This window comes from Haematobia irritans, chromosome 3, assembly GCF_050003625.1.
Source record: "Haematobia irritans isolate KBUSLIRL chromosome 3, ASM5000362v1, whole genome shotgun sequence".
In the NCBI taxonomy this organism is placed as follows: Eukaryota; Metazoa; Arthropoda; class Insecta; order Diptera; family Muscidae; genus Haematobia; species Haematobia irritans.
The window spans coordinates 159,733,938-159,758,615 of NC_134399.1; the positions used below are offsets into that span (position 1 = coordinate 159,733,938).

The following is a 24,678-nucleotide window of genomic DNA, read 5'->3' on the forward strand; positions in this document are numbered from 1 at the left end:
GCATCGGAGATGTCTCGAAATTTGGATATTTTCAAATAAAAATTACAACTCAATAAAACAACAACATCTGTGTTTATTTACATGACCTCAAGCCAAACTAAACAAATATAATTAATAAAATTTTTCTATAGAAATAAAATTTTGACAACATGTTCTACAGAAATAAGATTGTGAGAAATGTTTCTATAGAAATAAAATGTTGACAAAATTTTCGTTAGAAATAAGATTTTGAGAACATCTTCTATGGAAATAAAATTTTTTATAAAAATAACATTTTAAAAATTGTTTCTATAGATATACATTTAGACAAAATTTTCTTTGGAAATAAAATTTTGAGCAAATTTTCTATAGAAATAAAATTTCGACAAAATTTTCTATAGAAATAAAAATTTGACAAAATTTTCTATAGAATTAAAATTTTCTATACAAATAACATTTTGCAATTGTTGCTATAGAAATATATTTTGACGAAATTTTCTACGGAAATAAAATTGTGCGAAAATTTTCTATGAAAATAAAATCTCGCCAAAATTTTCTATAGAAATAAAAGTCTGAGAAAATTTTCTATAGAAATAAAAATTTGACAAAATTTTCTATAGACATACTTGAGAAATTGGTTATAGAACCACAATTTTGACCAAATGTTCTACAAAACTAACATTTTGAGAAAATTATCTATAAATATAAAATTTTGAGAACATTTTCAATAAATATAAAATCTTGAGTATTTTTTTATAGAAATACAATTTTGGCCAATTAATAAGAAATAAGATTGTGAGTAATTTGTCTGAGAATTAAAATTTCAAAATCTTCAAAAATTATAATTTTCTTGTTATTAAAGGTAGATTTAACCAAATTTTCTATAGAAATAAAATGTTGACCAAATTTTCTATAAATATAAAATTTTGACGAAATATTCCATAGAAATACAATTTTGAAGAAATTTTCTATAGAAATAGAAGTTTGACAAAATTTTCTACGCAAATAAAATTTTGACAAAATTTTCTATAGAAATAAAATTTTGACAAAGTTTTCTATAGAAATAAAATTTTGACAACATTTTCTATAGAAATAAAATTTTGACAACATTTTCTATAGAAATAAAATTTTGAGAAAATTTTCTATAGAAATAAAATTTTGGGAAAATTTTCTATAGAAATAAAATGTTGAGAAAATTTTCGTTAGAAATAAGATTTTGAGAACATCTTCTATATAAACAAAATTTTCTATTATAATAACATTTTGATAATTGTTTCTATAGAAATACATTTAGACAACATTAAAAATAAAATTTTGAGAAATAAAATTTAGAAATTAAATTTTTGAGAAAATTCTCTATAGAAATAAAATAGAAATACATTTAGACAAAATTTTAGAAATAAAATTTTAAGAAATGAAATTTAGAAACTAAATTTTGAGAAATTCTCTATAGAAATAAAATTTCGACAAAATTTTCTATAGAATTAAAATGTTCTATAAAAATAACATTTTGACAATAGAAATACATTTTGACGAAATTTTCTATAGACATAAAATTCTGAGAAAATTTTCTACAGAAATAAAATTTTGACAAAATTTTCTATAGGAATAAAATTTTGACAAAATTTTCTATAGACATAAAATCTTGAGAAAAATTTTATAGAACCAAAATTTTGACCAAATGTTCCACAAAACTAACATTTTGAGAAAATTATCTATAAATATAACATCTTGAGAACATTTTCAATAAATATAAAATCTTGAGTATTTTTTTTATAGAATTACAATTTTGGCCAATTAATAAGAAATAAGATTGTGAGAAATTTTTTTAGAAATAAAATTTTGACACAATTTTCTATAATTTCAAAAACTTTTCGTTTTTGAAAAATCGTTTCAAAAACGATTATAATTTTCGTGTTATTAGTGGTAGATTTTAGAAAATTTTGACCAAATTTTCTATATAAATAAAATATTGACCAAATTTTCTATAGAAATAAAATATTGACCAAATTTTCTGTAGATATAAAAATTTAACGAAAATTTCCATAGAAATACAATTTTGAAGAAATTTTCTATAGAAATAATATTTTTAGAAAATTTTCTATAGAAATAAAATTTTGAGAAAATTTTCTTTAGAAATAAAATTTTCACAAAATCTTGAGAATATTTTCTATGGAAATACAATTTTGGCAAAGTTTTTTATAGAAGTAAAATTTTGACAAGATTTTCTATAGAAATAACATTTTGAAAAAATTTTCTAAAGAATTTAAATTTTGACAAGATTTTCTATAGAACTAAAATTTTGACAAAATTTTCTATAGAAATAAAATTTTGACAAAAATTGCTACAGAAATAAAAATTTGACAAAATTTTCTATAGAAATGAAATGCTGAGAAAATTTTCTATAGAAATAAAATTTTGACCAAATGTTCTACAAAACTAACATTTTGAGAAAATTATCTATAAATATAAAATCTTGAAAACATTTTCAATAAATATATAATCTTAAGTATTTTTTTTATAGAAATACAATTTTGGCCAATTAATAAGAATTAAGATTGTGAGAAATTATTCTTAGAAATAAAATTTTGACAAAATTTTCTATAATTTCAAAATATTCAAAAATTATAATTTTCTTGTTATTAAAGGTAGATTTTTGAAAATGTTGACCAAATGTTCTATAGAAATAAAATGTTGACCAAATTTTCTATAAATATAAAATTTCTCCACCATTCGATGGGGGTTGTAACACATCGTTACAAACCCCCACAATACATCATTCCGTTCGTAACACATCATTCCGTTTGTAACGCATCATTCCGTTTGTAAAACATCAAAATATTGCCCTAAGACCCCATAAAGTGTATATATTTTGGGTCGTGGTGAAATTCTGACGAAATTTTCCATAGAAATAAAATTTTGAAGAAATTTTCTATAGAAATAAAATTTTGATGATTTTTTTTAGAAATAAAATTTTGAGAAAATTTTCTATAGAAATAAAATTTTGAGAAAAATTTCTTTTGAAATAAAATTTTGAGAAAATTTTCTATAAAAATAAAGTTTTGAGAAAATTTTCGATAGAAATAGTATTTTGACAAAGATTTCTATAGAAATAAAAATTTGACAAAATTTTCTATAAACATAAAATCTTGAGAAAATTTTTATAGAACTACAATTTTGACCAAATGTTCTACAAGACTAACATTTTGAGAAAATTATCCATAAATATAAATAAATAAAAAAATAAATAAATAAATATATATATATATATATATATTATTATATTATTTCTATATATATATATATATATATATATATATATATATATATATATATATATATATATATATATATATATATATATATATATATATATATATATATATATATATATATATATATATATATAGAAATAATATTTTGACAAAATAGAAGACGTAAAATTTTAAAAAAATTGTCTAAATAGTTTTGACAAAATTTTCTAAAGAATTTAAATTTTGACAATATTTTCTATAGAAATAAAATTTCGACAAAATTTTCTATTGAAATAAAATTTTGATGAAATCTTCTATAAAAATAATATTTTGACAAAATATTTCTATTGAAATAAAATTTTCATAAAATCTTCTATAAAAATAAAATTTTGCCAAAATTTTCTATAAAATTCACCCTTATTCCTGAAGTCGCCCTCGCCGTCGCTTTTTGTCGCTTTTCGTCAGTCGCCACTAATTGGTATTCCGTTCGTCGATATATTCTGCTATCGAAGAAAATCGGTATTCCTGGTGTCGCATTTTGTCGCCAACATCGTCGCTTTTTGTCGCCTTTAAATTTACCAGCGACGAGTTTAGTGTTTAATTTTTGAAGAAGTTTTTTAGACTTTATTAATCGAACAATTGAAAAATAAATGTAAAAATGGAAATTGGTAAGAGGTAAAGTGACTAATCTTCAACAATTACAAAAAAAATGGGAAAAAATCAGTATATATAGCAGTTATGGTCATCACATTCAAATCATAGAAAAGAACACTGTACAATTAAAGTAAACATGTTGATTTTCAAATCCATTTATTTTTAATAGAAATCCTTCAAGGCCAATGTATTTTTTTTAGGACCAAACTTAGGTAACAATTGTGTCGAACTTTGAATGATCCTTGGACACATAATGTCAACGTCGTTTCAATTGTATATGCCGGATGTTGTTATTGTCCTAATGTAGATATCTAAATCATTTCCCGAGTCAAATTTATCATTTATTTTGATTTTCCAAATCAACATTGGATTACAAACAAACAGCATTTTAAACGCAAATAATTAAAATTCAGTTTTGCACATCAGCTAATTGTTTTCTTTCAAGATGATCCTTGTGCCATTGATCTCAGCGTCGTCGACATTTTTGTAGTTTTGGAAGCTTCAACTGTCCTCGAATATATATCCACATTTTTTTCGCGTCAAATTAAATATTTTTTCTTAATTTTCCGACTTAGAATTGCGTCAGAAATAAAAATATTTTTAACCGAAAAAATTAAAATTCTTTTTTGCACATCAGGTGATTGTTTTCTAGTGATATCGGCCTTTTATTACCGAGTATTGTAATTGGTACGAAAAGTAATCGTCGTCGTCGCCACTTCGCAGGAATACCAAATGAATGACGAGGCGACAGATGACAAATAGCGACGGCGAGAGCTAGGGCGACTTCAGGAATAAGGGTGATTATATTTTGACAAAATTTTCTATAAATTCAATATCTTTAAAAATTATAATTTTCGTTTTATTTCATACCCAAAAAGTTGACGATGATAAGACAAAATTTTTTTTTTCATACTAACCACAAAAATTTGATCAAAGATTCCGATTTGGGGTCTTGGGCTTCTAGAAACCGTATTTTCTGTCCGATTTGCCTGAAATTGAATATCTAGAGGTATTTGAAGACCACAAATAGATGTGCCGAAAATGGTGGCAATCGGTCCATGTTTTGGTATAGCCCCCATATAGACCGATCTCCTGATTTTACTTCATGGGCTTCTAGGAACCGTATTTTCCATCCGAATTGCCTGAAATTGGAGGTAGTTTAGGTCGTCAAATAGGTGTGTCGGAAATGCTGTCTATCGGTTCATGTTTTGGTATAGCTCATGTTTTGGTATGGCCTCATATAGACCGATTTCCCGATTCTTGGGCTCCTAGAAACCTATTTGCAATTCGATTTGCCTGAAATTGAAATCTAGAGGTATTTTAGGACCACAAACAAGTGTGGCGAAAATAGGGCGTATATAGTTCATCTGTTGTATATCCCTATATACACCGATCTACCGATTTAACTTCGTGGGCTTCTAGAAACTGTATTTTCCATCCGATTAGTATTTTAGGCCCACGAATAGGTGTGCTGAAATAGAAACCATATAGTAGACTGATCTCCCGCTTTAACTCCTTGGGCTTATATTAACATAAGCGTAGGAAGGTCTCTGGGGAGGGGGCTTAGGCCCCCCCACAGAAAAATTTTTGTTTTCTGAGAGATCTTGAAACATGTTTGGTGTGAACATATTCCTTTTCTAGGTATGTGACAAAAATCCTTATATCTCATTCACATTACACATCAAAAACTTGATTTTAGCTGTCATTTGCCTTATAAATAAGTGAATTCAAATGTATGAGTTATTAAAGTGATTGAGATGAGAATGAGTAAGGCCGTGAGTATTTCCATGAGAGTGAGTATATTCATGAGCATATGTTTTTGTCTACCGGATGTTCGTGAGTATGAATGTTTGTTTATGAGTTGGAAATCACAACTCTTACTCTCACTTATTTTTAGAGAATATATATGCCCTTAGAAATCAGTGTGCATTTGGACTGTATTCCACATTAAATTTCTATCTTGGAAATTTCTTCAATACGTCTTTATTTATTTCAGTTTTTTTTTTTGAAAACCTTATCGTATGAAATAAATTTCACTATCAACATTTTATATTTTTTTTTTTTTAGTTTTTCGCTGTTTAAATTTATCTTTTCTTTTAGATTCGTGTAGTTTTCGAAAGTACTTAAACGATTAGATAAGAATTGATTCCACTACTAAGAATGGACGGGAAGTGTACATGGCCGAAATTGATCGCCACAAATCAAGTGTCGCAACATGAAAATCAAATGTTGCCACTTGAAATGAGAATGATAATCGTTGAAATACCACCCAGTCCATATCAAATGATCGCTCAGTGGAGTTCGACTGCAACCTTACGTTGCCACTTAAAAACGAAACTATTTTTGGGAAGGCTTTGAAAGGTGTCGCGTGGTCGCGATATGATTACAGTATGAAGATATCGAAGATAGTTACCAAGTCTAGGGGTATTAGTTGCCTTTCTTGCTATTTCATTCAATGAATTTGAAAATATTCCAATGATAGTGGCTAATAAAAATAGGCTTTTTGGTAATGGATGATTTAATCTATTGAGTCCATAAGCTTATTATTTATCGCGGTAGTTCTTAAAAGGCATGGCATGATATGTGTATGGAAGTTTTTCACTATATCGCCTGACATATGAATAAGGAAGGTAACCACCTGTGCTCAAGCATTGGTGAATAATTGTCGCATGATATTTATTAATCGATATTTAAAGTTATCATTTTCAAAACTAAAAAGAGAATTATTAAGTAAAGGCATATTATGCAAGATTTTAAGTGAACTAAATCCACTTAAATCTCTCGTGGAACGGCGCCTTTTGTTACCGAAAAATTCCATAGGAAATATGCTGTTGAAAGTTCCGCCGGGCCGAATCTTAAATACCCAGCGCCATGGAATGTATACAGGATTTTTTTACTTTTTTTTTTGAAAACACCTCCTCGAAACGTATTAAAATCTCAACAAAAATTTTATGAGCCGATATAAACCAATTGGTGGTTGTGGTTGGTTTTTATGGAGGCTACCTATAGCTATGACCGATATGAATGTACCAAATTTCAACCGGAACGGATGAAATTTTTTCGTCGAAGAGGCTTTGGAGGTCAAATCTAGATCACGGACATCGCCAGATAGAATCAGAATTTCACAAAATTTTCTATAGAAATAAAATTTTGACAATTGTTTTTATAGAAATAGATTTTGATGAAATTGTCTATAGAAATAAAATTTTGAGAAAATTTTCTATAGAATTAAAATTTTGACAAAATTTCCTATAGAAATAAATTTAGAAATAACATTTTAGAGAATTTTCTTTAGAAATAAAATTTTGACAAAATCTTGAGAAAATTTTCTATAGAAATACACTTTTGACAAACTTTTCTATAGAAATAAAATTTTGACAAAATTGTCTATAGAATTAAAATGTTGACAAAATTGTCTATAGAAATAAAATGTTGACCAAATTTTCTATAGATATAAAATTTTTACGAAATTTTCCATAGAAACAAAATGTCGACGAAATTTTCTTTAGAAATACACTTTTGACAAACTTTTCTATAGAAATAAAATTTTGACATAATTTTCTTTAGAAATAAAGTTTTGACAAAATTTTCTATAGATATACAATTTTGACAAAATTTTCTATAGAAATAAAATTTTGACGAAATTTTCTTTAGAAATACACTTTTGACAAACTTTTCTATAGAAATAAAATTTTGACGTAATTTTCTATAGAAATAAAATTTTGACAAAATTTTCTATAAAAATAAAATTTTGACAAAAATTTCTATAGAAATAAAATTTTGACAAAAATTTCTATAGAAATAAAACTTTGACAAAATTGTCTATAGAAATAAAATCTAGAGAAAATTTTTATAGAAACACAATTTTTGTTCTACAAAAATAACATTTTGAGAACATTTTCTATAAAATAAAATTTTGAGAACATTTGTATTTTATTTAGCACCAAACTTAGATAACAATTGTGTCCTTCACGAACTTTGAATGATCCTTGGACACATAATGTCAACGTCGTTCCAATTGTATATGCCGAATGTTGTTATTGTCCTAAAGGGTGATACGGTCAAAATTTGGTCAAGGGAAAACGCGTGTAAATCGGTGAAATCGTTTATTTAAAAAATCAAATTAAATTTCTTTTTCAAGTTCAATTAGTATAAAATTCAGGAAAAATATTCAGTTAGGCTTTCGCTTTTCCAAATCCGAATTGCCGGGCCTCACGCTTGACACCTGCCATCAGATTTTGTACAGCCACCTTGTCCACCTTCTTCGCCGCAGAAAGCCAGTTTGCATTGAACTGCTGCTCGTCCTTAGCAGTTTTTTTGGTCTTCTTTAGGTTCCGCTTGACAATAGCCCAGTATTTCTCAATTGGGCGGAGCTCTGGCGTGTTGGGAGGGTTCTTGTCCTTGGGAACGCACGTTGTTGGCGGCGTACCACTCCATGGCCTTTTTACCGTAATGGCAAGATGCCAAATCCGGCCAAAACAGTACGGAACAACCGTGTTTCTTCAGGAAAGGCAGCAGACGTTTATTCAAACACTCTTTCATGTAAATTTCTTGGTTGACAGTCCCGGAAGCTATGAAAATGCTGCTTTTCAAGCCACAGGTACAGATGGCTTGCCAAACCAGATATTTCTTTGCGAACTTTGACAGTTTTATGTGCTTGAAAATATCTGCTACCTTTCCCCTTCCTTTTGCCGTATAAAACTCCTGTCCCGGAAGCTGCTTGTAGTCGGCTTTGACGTAGGTTTCGTCGTCCATTACCACGCAGTCAAACTTCGTCAGCATCGTCGTGTACAGCCTCTGGGATCGCGCTTTGGCCGTCGTATTTTGTTTATCATCGCGATTTGGAGTCACTACCTTCTTGTAAGTCGATAGTCCGGCTCGTTTTTTGGCTCGATGCACGGTTGTAGACGATACACCCAGCTTATTTGCGGCATCTCGGAGAGAGAGGTTAGGGTTTCGCTTGAAACTACCGGCAACTCTCTTTGTCGTCTCAGCGGCTTCCGGTTTTCGATTTCCCCCGATCCAGACTTCCTGGCTGTCGACAAACGTTCCCCAAACACTTTAATTACATTTGTAACGGTTGATTTGGCAACTTTTAGCGATTTTGCCAGCTTTGCGTGCGAGTAGCTCGGATTTTCGCGATGCGCGAGCACAATTTTGATACGCTGCTCTTCTTGCTTGGACGGCATTTTGACAACTGAAGAGTGACTTCCAAAATCAAAATAGGAGCAACATTCTACACACACACCTTCAAAATGAGGGGTGTCCAGGTTTTTTAAATGCAAAATTGAAAGAAATACGTCAAGTTTTTATTGACCAAATTTTGGCCGTATCACCCTTTATTGTAGATATCTAAATAATTTTCCGAGTCAAATTTATCATTTATTTTGATTTTTCAAGTCAAAATTGTATTAATAACAAATAGCATTTTAAACGCAAATAATTAAAATTCAGTTTTGTAAATCATCTGACTTGTTTTCTTTCACAATGATCCTTGTGCCATTGATCTCAGTGTCGTCTCCATTTTTCTAGTTTTGGAAGCTTTTACTGTCCTTGAACATATATATCTAAATTTTTTCCGACTTCAGGAATAAGGATGAATATAAAATCCTGAGTATCTTTTTTATAGAAATACAATTTTGGCCAATTAATAAGAAATAAGATTGTTAGAAAATTTTTCTTAGAAATAACATTTAAAAAAAAATCTATAATTTCAATATCTTCAAAAATTATAACTTTCGTGTTAGTAGTGATATATTTTTTTAAGATTTTGACCAAAATTTCTATAAAAATAAAATGTTGACCAAATGTTCTATAGATATAACATTTTGATGAAATTTTCCATAGAAATAAAATTTTGAAGAAATTTGCCATAAAAATAAAATTTTGACAAAATTTTCTATAGAAATACAATTTTGACAAAATTTGCTATAGAAATAAATTTAGAAATAACATTTTGAGAGAATTTTCTTTAGAAATAAAATTTTGACTAAATCTTGAGAAATTTTTCTATAGAAATAAAATTTTGACCAAACTGTCTATAGAAATAAAATTTTGACAAAATTGTCTATAGAAATAAAATGTTGACCAAATTTTCTATAGATATAAAATTTTGACAAAATTTTCCATAGAAATAAAATTTTGACGAAATTTTCTATAGAAATAAAATTGTGACAAAATTTTCTATAGAAATAAAATTTTGACAAAATTTTCTATAGAAATAAAATTTTGACAAAATTTTCTATAGAAATAAAAGTTTTACAAAATTGTCTATACAAATAAAATTTTGACAAAATTGTCTAAAGAAAATAATGTTGAAGAAATTTTCCATAGAAATAAAATGTTGACGAAATTTTCTATAGAAATAAAATTTTGACAAAATTTTCTATAGAAATAAAATTTTAACAAAATTTTCTATAGAACTAAAATGTTGACAAAATTTTCTTTAGAAATAAAATCTTGAGAAAATTTTCTATAGAAATACACTTTTGACAAAATTGTCTATACAAATAAAATTTTGAAAAAATTGTCTATAGAAAAAAAATGTTGACGAAATTTTCCATAGAAAAAAAATGTTGACAAAATTTTCCATAGAAATAAAATGTTGACGAAATTTTCTATAGAAATACACTTTTGACAAAATTTTCTACAGAAAAAAATGTTGACAAAATTTTCTATAGAAATAAAATTTTAACAAAATTTTCTATAGAAGTAAAATTTTAACAAAATTTTCTATAGAAATAAAATTTTTACAAAATTTGCTATAGAAATAAAATTTTGACAAAATTTTCTATAGAAATAAAATTTTGATACAATTTTCTATACAAATAAAATTTTGACAACATTTAATAAATATAAAATCTTGAGTATTTTTTTTTTTTTTACCAAATTTTCTATAGATATAAAATTTTGACGAAATTTTCCATAGAAATAAAATTTTGACGAAATTTTCTACAGAAATAAAATTTTTACACAATTTGCTATAGAAATAAAATTTTGACAAAATTTTCTATAGAAATAAAATCTATAGAAATAAAATAAAATTTTGACAAAATTTTCTATAGAAATACAATTTTGACAAAATTTTCTATAGAAATAAAATTTTGATAAAACTTTATATAGAAATAAAATTTTGACAAAATTTTCTATAAAAATTAAATTTTGAAAAAATTTTCTATAGAAATAAACTTTTGGTAAAATTTTATATAGAAATAAAATTTTGACAAAATTTTCTATAGAAATAAAATTTTTACAACATTTTCAATTAATATAAAATCTTGAGTATTAATTAGAATTAATTAGAAATAAGATTGTGAGAATTTTTTCTTAGAAATAAAATTTTATAAAAACTTTCTATAATTTCAATATCTTCAAAAATTATAACTTTCGCCTTATTAGTGGTAGAATTTATACCCTGCGCCACACTGTGTTTTGGATCAGAATAGAACCCTATTGATTTTGGAAGAAATCGGTCCAGATTTAGATATAGCTCCCATATATATATTGCGCCCGATATGGACTAATATGGTCCCAGAAGCCAGAGTTTTACCCTAATTTTTTTAAAATTTTGCACAAGAAGAACAATTAGTACTATAGTCAAATTTTATTGAAATCGGTTCAGATTTAGATATAGCTCCCATATATATCTTTCGCCCGATATGGACTAATACGGTCCCAGAAGCCAGAGTTTTACGCCAATTTGGTTGAAATTTTGCACAGGGAGTAGAATTAGCATTGTAGCTATGCGTGCCAAATTTGGTTGAAATCGGTTCAGATTTAGATATATCTCCCATATATAGCTTTCGCCCGATTTACACTCATATGACCACAGAGGCCAATTTTTAACTCCGATTTAGTTGAAATTTTGCACAGGGAGTAGAATTAGCATTGTACACTGGTAGAAAAAGTTTCGTTAATACGATGAATTTCTACGTTGTATTAACGAAATTCTTCATTAAAAGTCAGCCAACGTAGCATTTCGTTATAATAACGTAATTTTACGTTATATTTACGAAAGGGTTTGGAGTACATTTCGTAGTATTAACGAATAATTACGTTGCTCTTACGTAGCCTTTTCGTTGTATTATCGAATATTATTCGTTATATGAATGAAATTTATTCATTGTATGGATGCAGCTTATACGTTGTATGAACGAAAATCATTCATTGTATGAACCCAGTTTTTTCATTGTATGAATGAAAGGCGAACGTTGCATAAATGAACACAAACGTTATATTAATGAAACCCAACCAATTATTGCATTTTAATGTAGTCATTGGTAGTGTATTATTTTTTGTTAAGATCTTTGAAATAGGATTTATATACTCGTACAGTAGGAAATAATATTTATTGATAAATTAAGTAATTTAATAATCATATACTGTGACTTTCACTTAAGAAAAAAAGCCTCTAATTTCTAAGACCAAAAAATGATAATCGTATCGCCGTGTCCATTTATCCAAAGGTTCATTACGGATTTGTTCCGCCTTCTTCATCTGAAAGTTCACTTCCCCGTGACATTTTCACTAAAGATTAAAAATTTACACTAAATTTCTTGCGAATATACAAAAAACACCAATTTAACTCACCCACCATCTATGTTTATTATTCACAACGAAACTGTAATGAGCCTGTGCACTCTTCAGCGAAAAGAACGTAAATGTTGTTAAGGTTTGCCCATCAGACAAGTTTTCTGTTGAACTTTTTACCGTTTGTTTTTCAAGACGCACACGCAAACATGTGCTTATTGCCATGCTTAGATGTGTATGTACAAATTACATTGACGCTACAGACGTATTAGAGAGAGTATGGAGAGACGTTTTAGAGAGAGAAAGAACGCAGAGGCAGAAATAGTCAAACTCCCATTCGTATTATTAATGAACATATTTCATTAATATGACGAAATATAACAATTTAAAATTTATTTTTTAACGATCCATATCATTATATTAACGATCGCTTTCGTTTTATAAATGAAATTTTCAATTCCAGTTTCGAAGTATATAAAACGACTGTTTTAAGGGCTAAAAGTTTCCAAAAATTACTCTCTATGTGCAAATGATTGTAATAATTTCATCTTGGAAAATTTGTTTATTCTAATTCTTGAAAAAATTACAAAGTCAATATTCGTAGTATTAACGAAACGTGTTTCATTAATATAACGAAAAACCAAAACACAAAATTGTCTTTTAACGATTGATTTCGTTGTATTAACGATCACTTTCGTTCTTATAACGAAAATTTTCGTAATATTAACGAAAAATAATCAACGAAGCCCGTTCGTTAATAGTACGAACCATTTTTCTACCAGTGTAGCTATGCGTGCCAAATTTGGTTGAAATCGGTTCAGATTTAGATATACCTCCCATATATATGTTTTTCTGATTTCGACAAAAATGGTCAAAATACCAACATTTCCCTTGTTAAATCGCCACTGCTAACTCTACTCTAATTTTCCTAAACTTCTAATACATATATATCGAGCGATAAATCATAAATAAACTTTTGCGAAGTTTCCTTAAAATTGCTTCAGATTTAAATGTTTCCCATATTTTTTACTAACATTGTGTTCCACTCTAGTGTATTAGCCGACTTAAATTTTGAGTCTATAGATTTTGTAGAAGTCTATTAAATTCTGTCCAGATCGAGTGATATTTAAATGTATGTATTTGGGACAAACATTTATATATAGCCCCCAACACATTTGACGGATGTGATATGGTATCGAAAATTTAGATCTATAAAGTGGTACAGTGTATAATATAGTCGGCCCACTCGACCTTAAACTTTCCTTACTTGTTTTAAATTGTGACCAAATTTCTATAGAAAATAAAAGTTTGACCAAATTTTCTGTAGAAATAAATTTTTGACAAAATTTTGTATAGAAATAAAATTTTGATAAAATTTTCTATAGAAATAAAATTTTGACAAAATATAGAAATAAAATTTTGACAAAATTGTCTATTTGATCATAGAAATAAAATGTTGACGAAATTTTCCATAGAAATAAAACTTTGACAAATTTTTCTATAGAAATAAAATTTTTACAAAATTTTCTATAGAAATAAAATTTTGATAAAATTTTCTATAGAAATAAAATTTTGACCAAATTTTCTATAGAATTAAAATATTAATCAAATTATCTATAGAAATAAAATTTTGACAACATTTTCTATAGAAATAAAATTTCGACAAAATTTTCTATAGAAATAAAAATTTGACAAAATTTTTTATAAAAATAAATTTTTGACAAAATTTTCTATAAATCAATATTTGTAAAAATTATAATTTTCGTGTTAGTTCATACCGAAACAGTTGACGGTATGAACTAACACGATTTCTATAAAATTTTCTATAGAAGTAAAATTTTGACAAAATATTCTATAGAAATAAAATTTTGACAAAATTGTCTATAGAAATACAATTTTGACAAAATTGTCTATTTGATCATAGAAATAAAATGTTGAAGAAATTTTCCATAGAAATAAAACTTTGACAAATTCTTCTATAGAAATAAAATTTTGACAAAATTTTCTATAGAAATAAAATGTTGATAAAATTTTCTATATAAATAAAATTTTGACCAAATTTTCTATAGAATTAAAATATTAATCAAATTATCTATAGAAATAAAATTTTGACAACATTTTCTATAGAAATAAAATTTCGACAAAATTTTCTATAGAAATAAAAATTTGACAAAATTTTTTATAAAAATAAATTTTTGACAAAATTTTCTATAAATCAATATCTTTAAAAATTATAATTTTCGTGTTAATTCATACCCAAACAGTTGACGATTATGATGAATGTTACGCCGGGACGAATTTTAAATACCAATCGCTATGGAATGTATACGAGATTTTTTTTGTGAAAAAACCTCCTTGAAAATGATTAAAATCTAAACAAACATTTTATGAGCCGATATGAACCAATTTTCGTTGGGGTTTGGTTTGTGGGGCTACCTATACATCTAACCGATATGGATATACCAATATCACGTAACAAATTTCAACCGGACCGGATGGAATTTAGTCCTCGAGGAGGCTTCGGAGGTTACATCTGTATCACGGACTCCGCTAGATAGACACTGAATTTCAACTCGACCCAAAATATGTGAACTTTATGACAAATTTAGTATACCCCGCCCCCTCCTTCCATATAGTGGTGGGTATAAAAACTTTAATAGAAAATAAACAAAAAACACACTACCATTATGATGTAACAATTATGGAATTTCAAATGTTTGCTACCACTTGTAGCAACAAACAATGCTAGAAGTGGAAAAGACCAAAATGATTGAAAACAAAGCGACACTCATTTACGCATTTTCGAAATAATTGAGTACCCAACTGTCATACAAAAAATCGTTAAAGAAAAATGTCCGCTGTCTATAAGCGGCGGCCAATGAACATTCAGAGATTGTTGTAGAAAAACACACCCAAAAAAATTTAGAATTACACATTTTTATTTTCTATGGCATTACGTGAAGATTTTTTTCAAACCACAATTGAATGCTGACTGATTTGTGAATAGCGAACGATAATCGATGGTGGTGGTTATTAAGTTGGAAACGCACGCGTATGAAAGTAGAAAGACTTAGACAAGGTCGAAGACATAAGACAAACATATGTAGTAACACTCCTAAAAAACAATCGTTGTTGTTGTTGTTGTCACATACACGCATATAAATTCTAGTAGAAACATTTCAGACAATTAACGTGAAATGTAAGAAAAATAATAAAATATTTTGAAATTCTCGGTAGATATTATTAGACGATATGATACGAATTCCATAAGGTTTCGTACAAACTAAGTTGTGCTAATTTAAATGAAATTCGTACGGAAGGTTGTATGCTAAAGGCTTATTGGTTACGGACTTAGCCTTGTCGCTTTGTATATCCTGACAGATTGGTGGATCGTTGAAAAAATCGAAAAAAAATCGAAAAAAAATCGAAAAAAACTAGACAAAACTTTTCACAGAAATAAAAATTTATACAAAATATTCTCTAGATATAACATTTTGACAAAATTTTCTACAGAAATAAAATCTAGACATAAAAAATTTTCTAGAAATAAAATTTTGACAACATTTTCTATAGAAATGAAATTTTGACAAAATTTTCTATAAAAATAAAATGTTGAACAAAATTTTATAAAAGAATAAATTTTGACAAAGTTTTCTGTACAAATAAAATTTTGACAAAAATTTCTATAGAAACAAAATTTTGACAAAATTTTCTAAAAACTGAAATTTTGACCAAAATTTCTATAAAAATAAAATTTAGACAAAAAGTTCTACAGAAATAAACTTTCAACAAAATTTTCTATAAAATACATTTTTGATAAAGTATTCTATAGAAATAAAATGTCGACAAGACTAAATTCTCAATAGAAATAAAATATAGACAAAATTTTCTACAGAAATAAAATTTCGACAAAATTTTCTGTAAAAATAAAATTTCGACAAAATTTTCTGTAAAAATAAAATCAAACAAAAACTATTGCAATAAAATTTTGACAAAATGTCTATTGAAATCCAATTTTTACAAAATTTTCTATAGAAAGGTTTTTGAAAAGATGGTGACTGATGTTTTGTCGCATGGCATTTCTTCGATAATGGATCCCTGCCAGCATGGTTTTTGTAAGGGCCTATCGAATACTACGAACTTGGTGGAATTTACTTCTCATGTTATTAATCAGTTTGTTATTGGGGATCAGACTCATGTTATTTATACGGATTTTAGTAAGGCTTTTGACCGGGTGAATCACAATCTCTTGTTATATAAGCTGGATAGGATTCGATTGGCCACTACACTTTTGCCTTGGATTTCGTCGTATCTTGATTGCCGTACGCAGATTGTGTCTTTTGGTGATTCCTATTCAATGTGCTTTGATGTCCCATCAGGTGTGCCTCAGGGTAGTCATTTGGGGCTTGTCTTATTTTTGTTATTTATAAACGATTTACCTCAGTCGGTAGTTAACTCTAGGATTTTGATGTATGCTGATGACGTTAAGTTATTCTTCTCGTTTGATAATTCTGGTCAGGTGCATTTATTACAAGGTTATTTGGATAGCTTTGGTGATTGGTGTAGGGTAAATCTGATGGATTTGAACTTGAGGAAATGCAAGTTTATGCGATTCTTTAGGTTTATGCCTATTGATATTCGGTATAGTATACGGGGCTCGTTATTCGAAGAGGTTGATTCTTTTGTTGATCTTGGCATTGTTATGGATCGCAGGCTTAATTTTAATGGTCATATTGATTCGATGGCGAGTAAGGCGTATGGGGTTCTAGGGTTCATAAAGCGTTGGGCGAAGGAGTTTTCGGACCCTTATGTTACAAAGAGGCTTTTTACTGCCCTTGTTAGACCCATTCTAGAGTATGGTTCTATCGTGTGGGATCTTCAGTATGGAGTTTACATTGATAGGATAGAATCGGTTCAGAAGCAGTTTTTGTTGATCGCTTTGAGACATCTTCATTGGAACAGTGATTTTGTTCTTCGTTCATACTCTTCTAGATTGAGGCTGATTAATTTGCCTACTCTTAGGAGTCGACGGACGATGTTGAGCTCCATGATAATGTATAGGTTAGTTAGTGGGGATATTCCATGCTCGGAATTGATATCTAGGATAAGGATAAATGTTCTTTTTAGGGCATCTAGGAATTACCAGTTTCTTTACATTGATTTTCAACTTTCGAATTATGCTTCTGTGGAGCCTATTCGTAGGATGTGCATTATTTTTAATTCAATCTATCATCTAGTTGACACTAACCGTAGTATTGATATGAGGAAGTCTAGAATTTTATTGAATAACCTAATATTTGATCCTGTGTTTTAATATATCCGGCTGATGAGTCCTTCTCTATAGCTGGTCAAATCCTTCTGCCTCCACCCCGCCATGGTCCGGATCATGGTGTGTACGCTGTCCCTACGTCATGGGGACGAGGGCCTCACGGTCGGAAGGTGCGGGAAAGTGGGCGATGGGACCGTTCGTACAAAAACTAAAATTTTAACAAAATTTTCTATAGAAATAAAATTTTGACAAAATTCGACAAAATTTTTTATACATATAAAATTTCCACAAAATTTTCTATAGAAATAACATTTTGACATGTTTTCCTATAGAAATAAAATGTTGACAAAAATCGACAAAATTTTTTATAGATATAAAATTTCCACAACATTTTCTATAGAAATAGAATTTTGAAAAAATTTTCCAAAGAAATAAAATGTTGACAAGATTTTCTATAGAAATAAAATGTTAACAAAGTTTTTTAAAGAAATAAAAAAATTTACAAAATTTTTTGTAGAAATAAAGTTTTTGCCAATTTTTTTATAGAAACTACATTCCCGCAAAATTTTCTAAAGAACTGAAATGTTTACAAAATTTTCTATAGAAATAAAATGTCGACAAAAAATATCTATGGGAATAAAATTTCGACAAAAATTTCTATAGAAATAAACTTTCGCCAAAATTTTCTAAAAAATAAAATTTTTACAAAATATTCTATAGAAATAACATTTTGACAAAATTTTCTATAATAATAAAATTTTGAAAACATTTTCTATAGACATGAAATTTGGACAAAAGTTTCTATAGAAATAAAATGTTGGCAAAATTCGACAAAATTTTTTATACATATAAAATTTCCACAAAATTTTCTATAGAAATAACATTTTGACAAGTTTTTCTATAGAAATAAAATGTTGACAAAATTCTACAAAAATTTTTATAGATATAAAATTTCCACAAAATTTCTATAAAAAATTTCTATAGAAATAGAATTTTGAAAAAAAAAAATTCTATAGAAATAAAATTTCGACAAAAATTTCTATGGGAATAAAATTTCGACAAAAATTTCTATAGAAATAAACTTTCGCCAAAATTTTCTAAAAAATAAAATTTTTACAAAATATTCTATAGAAATAACATTTTGACAAAATTTTCTATAGAAATAAAATTTTGACAAAATTTTCTGTAGAAATAAAATTTTGATAAAATTCGACAAAAATTTTTATACATATAAAATTTCCACAACATTTTCTATAGAAATAAAATGTTGACAAAATTCGACGAAATTTTTTATAGATATAAAATTTCCACAACATTTTCTATAGAAATAGAATTTTGAAAAAGTTTTTTATAGAAATAAAATGTTGACAAGATTTTCTATAGAAATAAAATTTAAACAAAGTTTTTAAAGAAATAAAAAAATGTACAAATTTTTTTTTTTGTAGAAATAAAGTTTTTTGCAAATTTTTTTTATAGAAATTAAATTCCCGCAAATTTTTCTAAAGAACTGAAATGTTTACAAAATTTTCTATAGAAATAAAATTTCGTCAAAAATTTCTATGTGAATAAAATTTCGACAAAATTTTCTAAAGAAATAAAATTTTGACAAAATTTTCTATGGACATAATATTTTTGTAAAATTTTCAATGGAACAAAATTTTCTATGGGAATAAAAGTTCGACAAAATTTTCTATAGAAAGAAAAATTTGACAAAATTTTCTAAAGAAATAAAATTTTGACAAAAGTTTCTATAGTAATAAAATTTTGACAAAAATTTCTATAGTAATAAAATTTGACAAAATTTTTTATAGAAATGTAATTTTGACAAAATTTTCTATAGAAATAAACTTTTGACAAAGTTTTGTATAGAAATAAAATTCAGACAGAATTTTCTATTGAAATAAAATTCAAATTTTATATAGAAATAAAATGTTGACAAAATTTTTTATAGAAATAAAATTTTTACAACATTTTCTAATGAAATACAATTTTGACAACATTTGCTATAGAAAAAAATTCCTGCAAAAATTTTTATAGAAATAAAGTTAAAAATTTATGTAGAAATAAAATTTTGACAAAATTTTTTATTGAAATAAAATTTTGACAACATTTTCTATAGAAATAAAATTTTTATCGAAAACGTTAAAATACGTATTTTTTAAGTGGCAGATTTTTGGTAACATTTTGGTAGATTACGTTTCGCACGAGCGGCTACCGCCTCTGAGTCGATCTATTGATTTTGGAAGAGATTGGTTCGGATTTAGATTTAGCTCCCGTATATATCATTCGCCCGATATGCATTTTGACAACATTTTCTATAGAAATAAAATTTTGATCGAAAACTTTAAAATACGTATTTTTTTAAGTGGCAGATTTTTGGTAACATTTTGGTAGATTACGTTTCGCACGAGTGGCTACCGCCTCTGAGTCGATCTATTGATTTTGAAAGAGATTGGTTCGGATTTAGATTTAGCTCCCGTATATATCATTCGCCCGATATGCATTTATATGGTTCCAGAAGAAGAAAAATTTCGATTAATTTTAGAAAATTTTGAATATTTTTAGAAAGTTTTAACTAAACAGTATAACAAACGCTGGCATCACGCCAATGTCATAAAAATAAGTAAATATTTTTCGACAAATTGAAGAAAATTTATTAGACATAATTAAGTTTTTTCACTTGTTAAAGAAAATTTTGTAGTTTGAAGGAAAAAATTGGAGTTCAAAATTGCAAGAATGTCTTTAGTGACATACGAAGTTCATGATGAACGCATTTGTAGTAAAATTTACAAATTTAAAGAAATATTGAACTATTTTGTGGAAGACACGAATTTAGTTAATCTTTATCCTTCATTTGTGTACATTTTTTTCCTCGGTTTTAGTTAATTTAACTAACGTACACATAAAATTATTAGAGTAGAGGAAACTTTCTCCAAACATAATAATTCCATGAACTAAGCGACAGTTAAATTGGCTTTAGTGAAATAGAGAGTTCAGTTTTTTTTTTTTGAGTGCAAAAATTTGGTTGAAATCGAATCAGATTTAGATATAGCTTCCATGTACATCGTTTGACATATTATGGTATTAGCATGTTATGTTAGTGGTACTATCGGTTTAGAAGATTTTTTCTCTATGTGTAGTAACATATTTGTCTGAGAAGACACTGTTACCCTATGGTAACAGTGTGACCATGCGCACTGCTATTTTTTTAATCTACATAGCAATCACTTGAGTTTTAAATTTAATAAACTTTCATTGATTTGAATGTCATTTGAAATAGGAATTTTTATTTGTGTGTGCCAAACGTTTTTCATATTTTGTTAGAAAATATTTGGATTTTTCTCGTAATCAAAGGATTGAAAGAAGTCATAGAAAAAAATTTTCTCCATGAAAGATTATCCTGATTTGAGAGAAACTGTGCGTAAAGATATTTTGAAAAAACTTTTTGCAAAAGTAAGTAAAACCAAATTGTTTTAAGATAAGATAAGAAAAAAACAAAAAAATCTATATTTTTTTAGGAAGAAATATCTTTAAAGGAACCCTTAAAGAATCCAGCTTCCTCAATGGATCAACCAAAAATCCAGGGTATAGAATCTATCACAAACCCAGCAAGCAATATAATACCAAGGACTGATAAATTTAGAGAAAGTGTTACATACGATGCCCATTACGGATATGGGAAATCATTTGGAGATTTGCCAAATCCAAAGATATTTTCTGCTAATAATCCAACAGATGCAACCAACTATAAAGCATCTCATGATGAGAAATATTCCATTAGGGAACATCAACTGATGGACGCATCCATGCTTAGAAATGGTGGCGATGCTGATCGTTCACGTTTGGACAAAATGACTTCTACCCAAATGTACTATGATGGCTTAATGGAAAATCGATCAGGGTATTATCCTTTGAAAAAGAGTCAATATGAGGTAAAAGCTCCGCCATTATTCACTTCATGTGCTACCTCACCCATGAGGGAAACGGGTTCAACAAAAATAACCCCTAACGATATAGTAGATCCCTCATATTATCCAAATACAGCAGCGGATATTATATCCCATCGATCTTGGGCCCATACACATCCACCAGTAGCAGCTGGAACAATGCTAACAACAACGGCTACATCCGCTTTGGGGAAAACTGATCTTTATCCAATGAATCCAAAGCAATCGGAGACAATTGGAACATTTGATGCAATGTCCATACGAAGGTCATCATATCCCATTGACTTGACATGCAATGCCTCGGAGAGTAGCGAGATAAGTCAAAGAACAGTAGCCAGTCGGAAAAGTTCACACGATCTTAAGAAATTAGAAAAATCGAAATGTCGACTTCATCAAGATGTCAAGGAGATCATTGAATCGGTGGACACTATGATTGAGCATAAATCTCAGGGTGATAGTAAAGATACTGTAACTCTACAAGGTCATGATACTTGGCCCAATAGGCAATATGGCATTCCTGTGCATCCATCTCACAATTCAGAGATCCATAAAATGCCCATATTGAGCGATATTGCTAGAGCTGACTACACTGGACCCAATCATATTTCTAATGATGTACTGACAATCACAGTTAACGATGTGGTCAATACGAAAATAATCAATCCCTTGATTGCAAAACTTCAACAGAAATTTGTGAATAAATTACGAGATGATATATCTTTGATGGAAGATTTGGAAAGTATTCCCCGTAAAGTAGATGAGGTCTATAAGGCAACACTATTGAAACCAAAGGAATAATTTCTGCAATAATATATATATTTTTTGAATATTTTTAGACAAAATTCCAATTCCATTAAAGAAATAAATATTAAAGTAATCGGTTTATGAAAATAAACAAAAATTTTAAATTTCAAAAATATTTGGATCTGATCGACCATATATATACTAATACTAATGAAAATTTTATTTCTATAAAAAATTGTATCAAAATTTTATTGCTATAGAAAATTTTATCAAAATTTTATTGCTATAGAAAATTTTATCAAAATTTTATATCTATAGAAAATGTTGTCAAAATTTTATTTCTATAAAAATTTGTTTTTATTTCTATGGAAAATTTTGTCAACATTTTATTTCTATAGAAAATTTTCTTAAAATTTTATTTCTATAAAAAATTTTGTCAAAATTTTATTTCTATAGAAATTTTTTTTAAAACCTTATTTCTATAGAAAAATTTGTCAAAATTTTATTTCTATAGAAAATTTTGTCAAAACTTTATTTCTATAGAAAATTTTATTTCTATAGAAATGTTTGTCAATATTTTATTTCTATAGAAATTTTTGTTAACATTTTATTTCTATAGGAAGTTTTATCAAAATTTTATTTCTATGGGAAATTTTGTGAAAATTTTATTTCTATAAAAAATTTTGTCAACATTTTATTTCTATAGCAAATTTTGTCAAAACGTTATTTCTGTAGAAAATTTTGTCAACATTTTATTTCTATAGAAAATTTTGTCCAAATTTTATTTCTATAGAAAATTTAGTCAAAATTTTAGTTCTATAGGAAATTTTGTCAAAATTTTATTTTCTAGAAAATTTTGTCAAATTTTAAGTTCTATAGAAAATTTTGTCAAAATTTTATTTTCTAGAAAATTTTGTCAAATTTTAAGTTCTATAGAAAATTTTTTCAAAATTTTATTTCAATAAGAAATTTTGTCAAAATTTTATTTCTATAGAAAATTTTGTCAAGTTTTTATTTTTATAGAAAGTTTTGTCAAAATTTTATTTCTATAGGAAATTTTGTCAAAATTTTATTTCTATAGAAAATTTAGTCAAAATTGTATTTCTATAGAAATTTTTGTCAATATTTTATTTCTATAGGAAGTTTTATCAAAATTTTATTTCTATAGAAAAATTTGTCAAAACTTTATTTCTATAGAAAATTTTATTTCTATAGAAATGTTTGTCAATATTTTATTTCTATAGAAATTTTTGTTAAAATTTTATTTCTATAGGAAGTTTTATCAAAATTTTATTTCTATGGGAAATTTTGTGAAAATTTTATTTCTATAAAAAATTTTGTCAACATTTTATTTCTATAGCAAATTTTGTCAAAACGTTATTTCTGTAGAAAATTTTATCAAAATTTTATTTCTATAGAAAATTTTGTCCAAATTTTATTTCTATAGCAAATTTATTCAAAATTTTAGTTCTATAGAAAATTTTGTCAAAATTTTATTTCTATAGAAAATTTAGTCAAAATTTTAGTTCTATAGGAAATTTTGTCAAAATTTTATTTTCTAGAAAATTTTGTCAAATTTTAAGTTCTATAGAAAATTTTGTCAAAATTTTATTTCTATAGGATATTTTATCAAAATTTTATTTCTATCGAAAATTTTGTCAAGTTTTTATTTTTATAGAAAGTTTTGTCAAAATTTTATTTCTATAGGAAATTTAGTCAAAATTTTATTTCTATAGAAAATTTAGTCAAAACTGTATTTCTATAGAAACTTTTGTCAATATTTTATTTCTATAGGAAGTTTTATCAAAATTTTATTTCTATAGAAAATTTTGTCAAAACTTTATTTCTATAGAAAATTTTATTTCTATAGAAATGTTTGTCAATATTTTATTTCTATAGAAATTTTTGTTAAAATTTTATTTCTATAGGAAATTTTATCAAAATTTTATTTCTATAGGATATTTTATAAAAATTTTATTTCTATCGAAAATTTTGTCAAGTTTTTATTTTTATAGAAAGTTTTGTCAAAATTTTATTTCTATAGAAAATTTAGTCAAAATTTTAGTTCTATAGGAAATTTTGTCAAAATTTTATTTTCTAGAAAATTTTGTCAAATTTTAAGTTCTATAGAAAATTTTGTCAAAATTTTATTTTCTAGAAAATTTTGTCAAATTTTAAGTTCTATAGAAAATTTTTTCAAAATTTTATTTCTATAAGAAATTTTGTCAAAATTTTATTTCTATAGAAAATTTTGTCAAGTTTTTATTTTTATAGAAAGTTTTGTCAAAATTTTATTTCTATA

At 26.7% G+C, this 24,678-nt stretch overlaps 2 protein-coding genes and 1 long non-coding RNA gene across 4 annotated transcripts in view; 2 read left to right on the forward strand and 1 right to left on the reverse strand.

Annotated features, from left to right (window-relative positions):
- The window catches only part of LOC142230682 (tRNA dimethylallyltransferase-like), a 225,458-nt gene that overhangs the window by 23,643 nt on the left and 177,137 nt on the right, over positions 1–24,678 (forward strand). The gene's annotated exons all lie outside the window — the stretch shown is intronic.
- Positions 12,200–12,655, reverse strand: LOC142228283 (uncharacterized). The gene is made up of 2 exons (XR_012720122.1): positions 12,477–12,655; positions 12,200–12,413 (listed from the first exon to the last, which is right to left on the reverse strand). It is a non-coding gene; the product is annotated as an uncharacterized LOC142228283 (long non-coding RNA).
- Positions 20,952–22,551, forward strand: LOC142230361 (uncharacterized). The gene is made up of 2 exons (XM_075301008.1): positions 20,952–21,138; positions 21,204–22,551. The coding sequence occupies exons 1-2, from the start codon at positions 21,073–21,075 to the stop codon at positions 22,428–22,430; spliced, it is 1,293 nt and encodes a 430-aa protein (XP_075157123.1). The 5' UTR covers positions 20,952–21,072; the 3' UTR covers positions 22,431–22,551.

Excerpts from the sequence above, each read along its gene's own strand:
- LOC142230361 (XM_075301008.1), top strand. The coding sequence starts at position 21,073 with ATGAAAGATTATCCTGATTTGAGAGAAACTGTGCGTAAAGATATTTTG. Across the intron at positions 21,139-21,203 it reads TGAAAAAACTTTTTGCAAAA|GAAGAAATATCTTTAAAGGA; the intron begins GTAAGTAAAACC and ends ATATTTTTTTAG.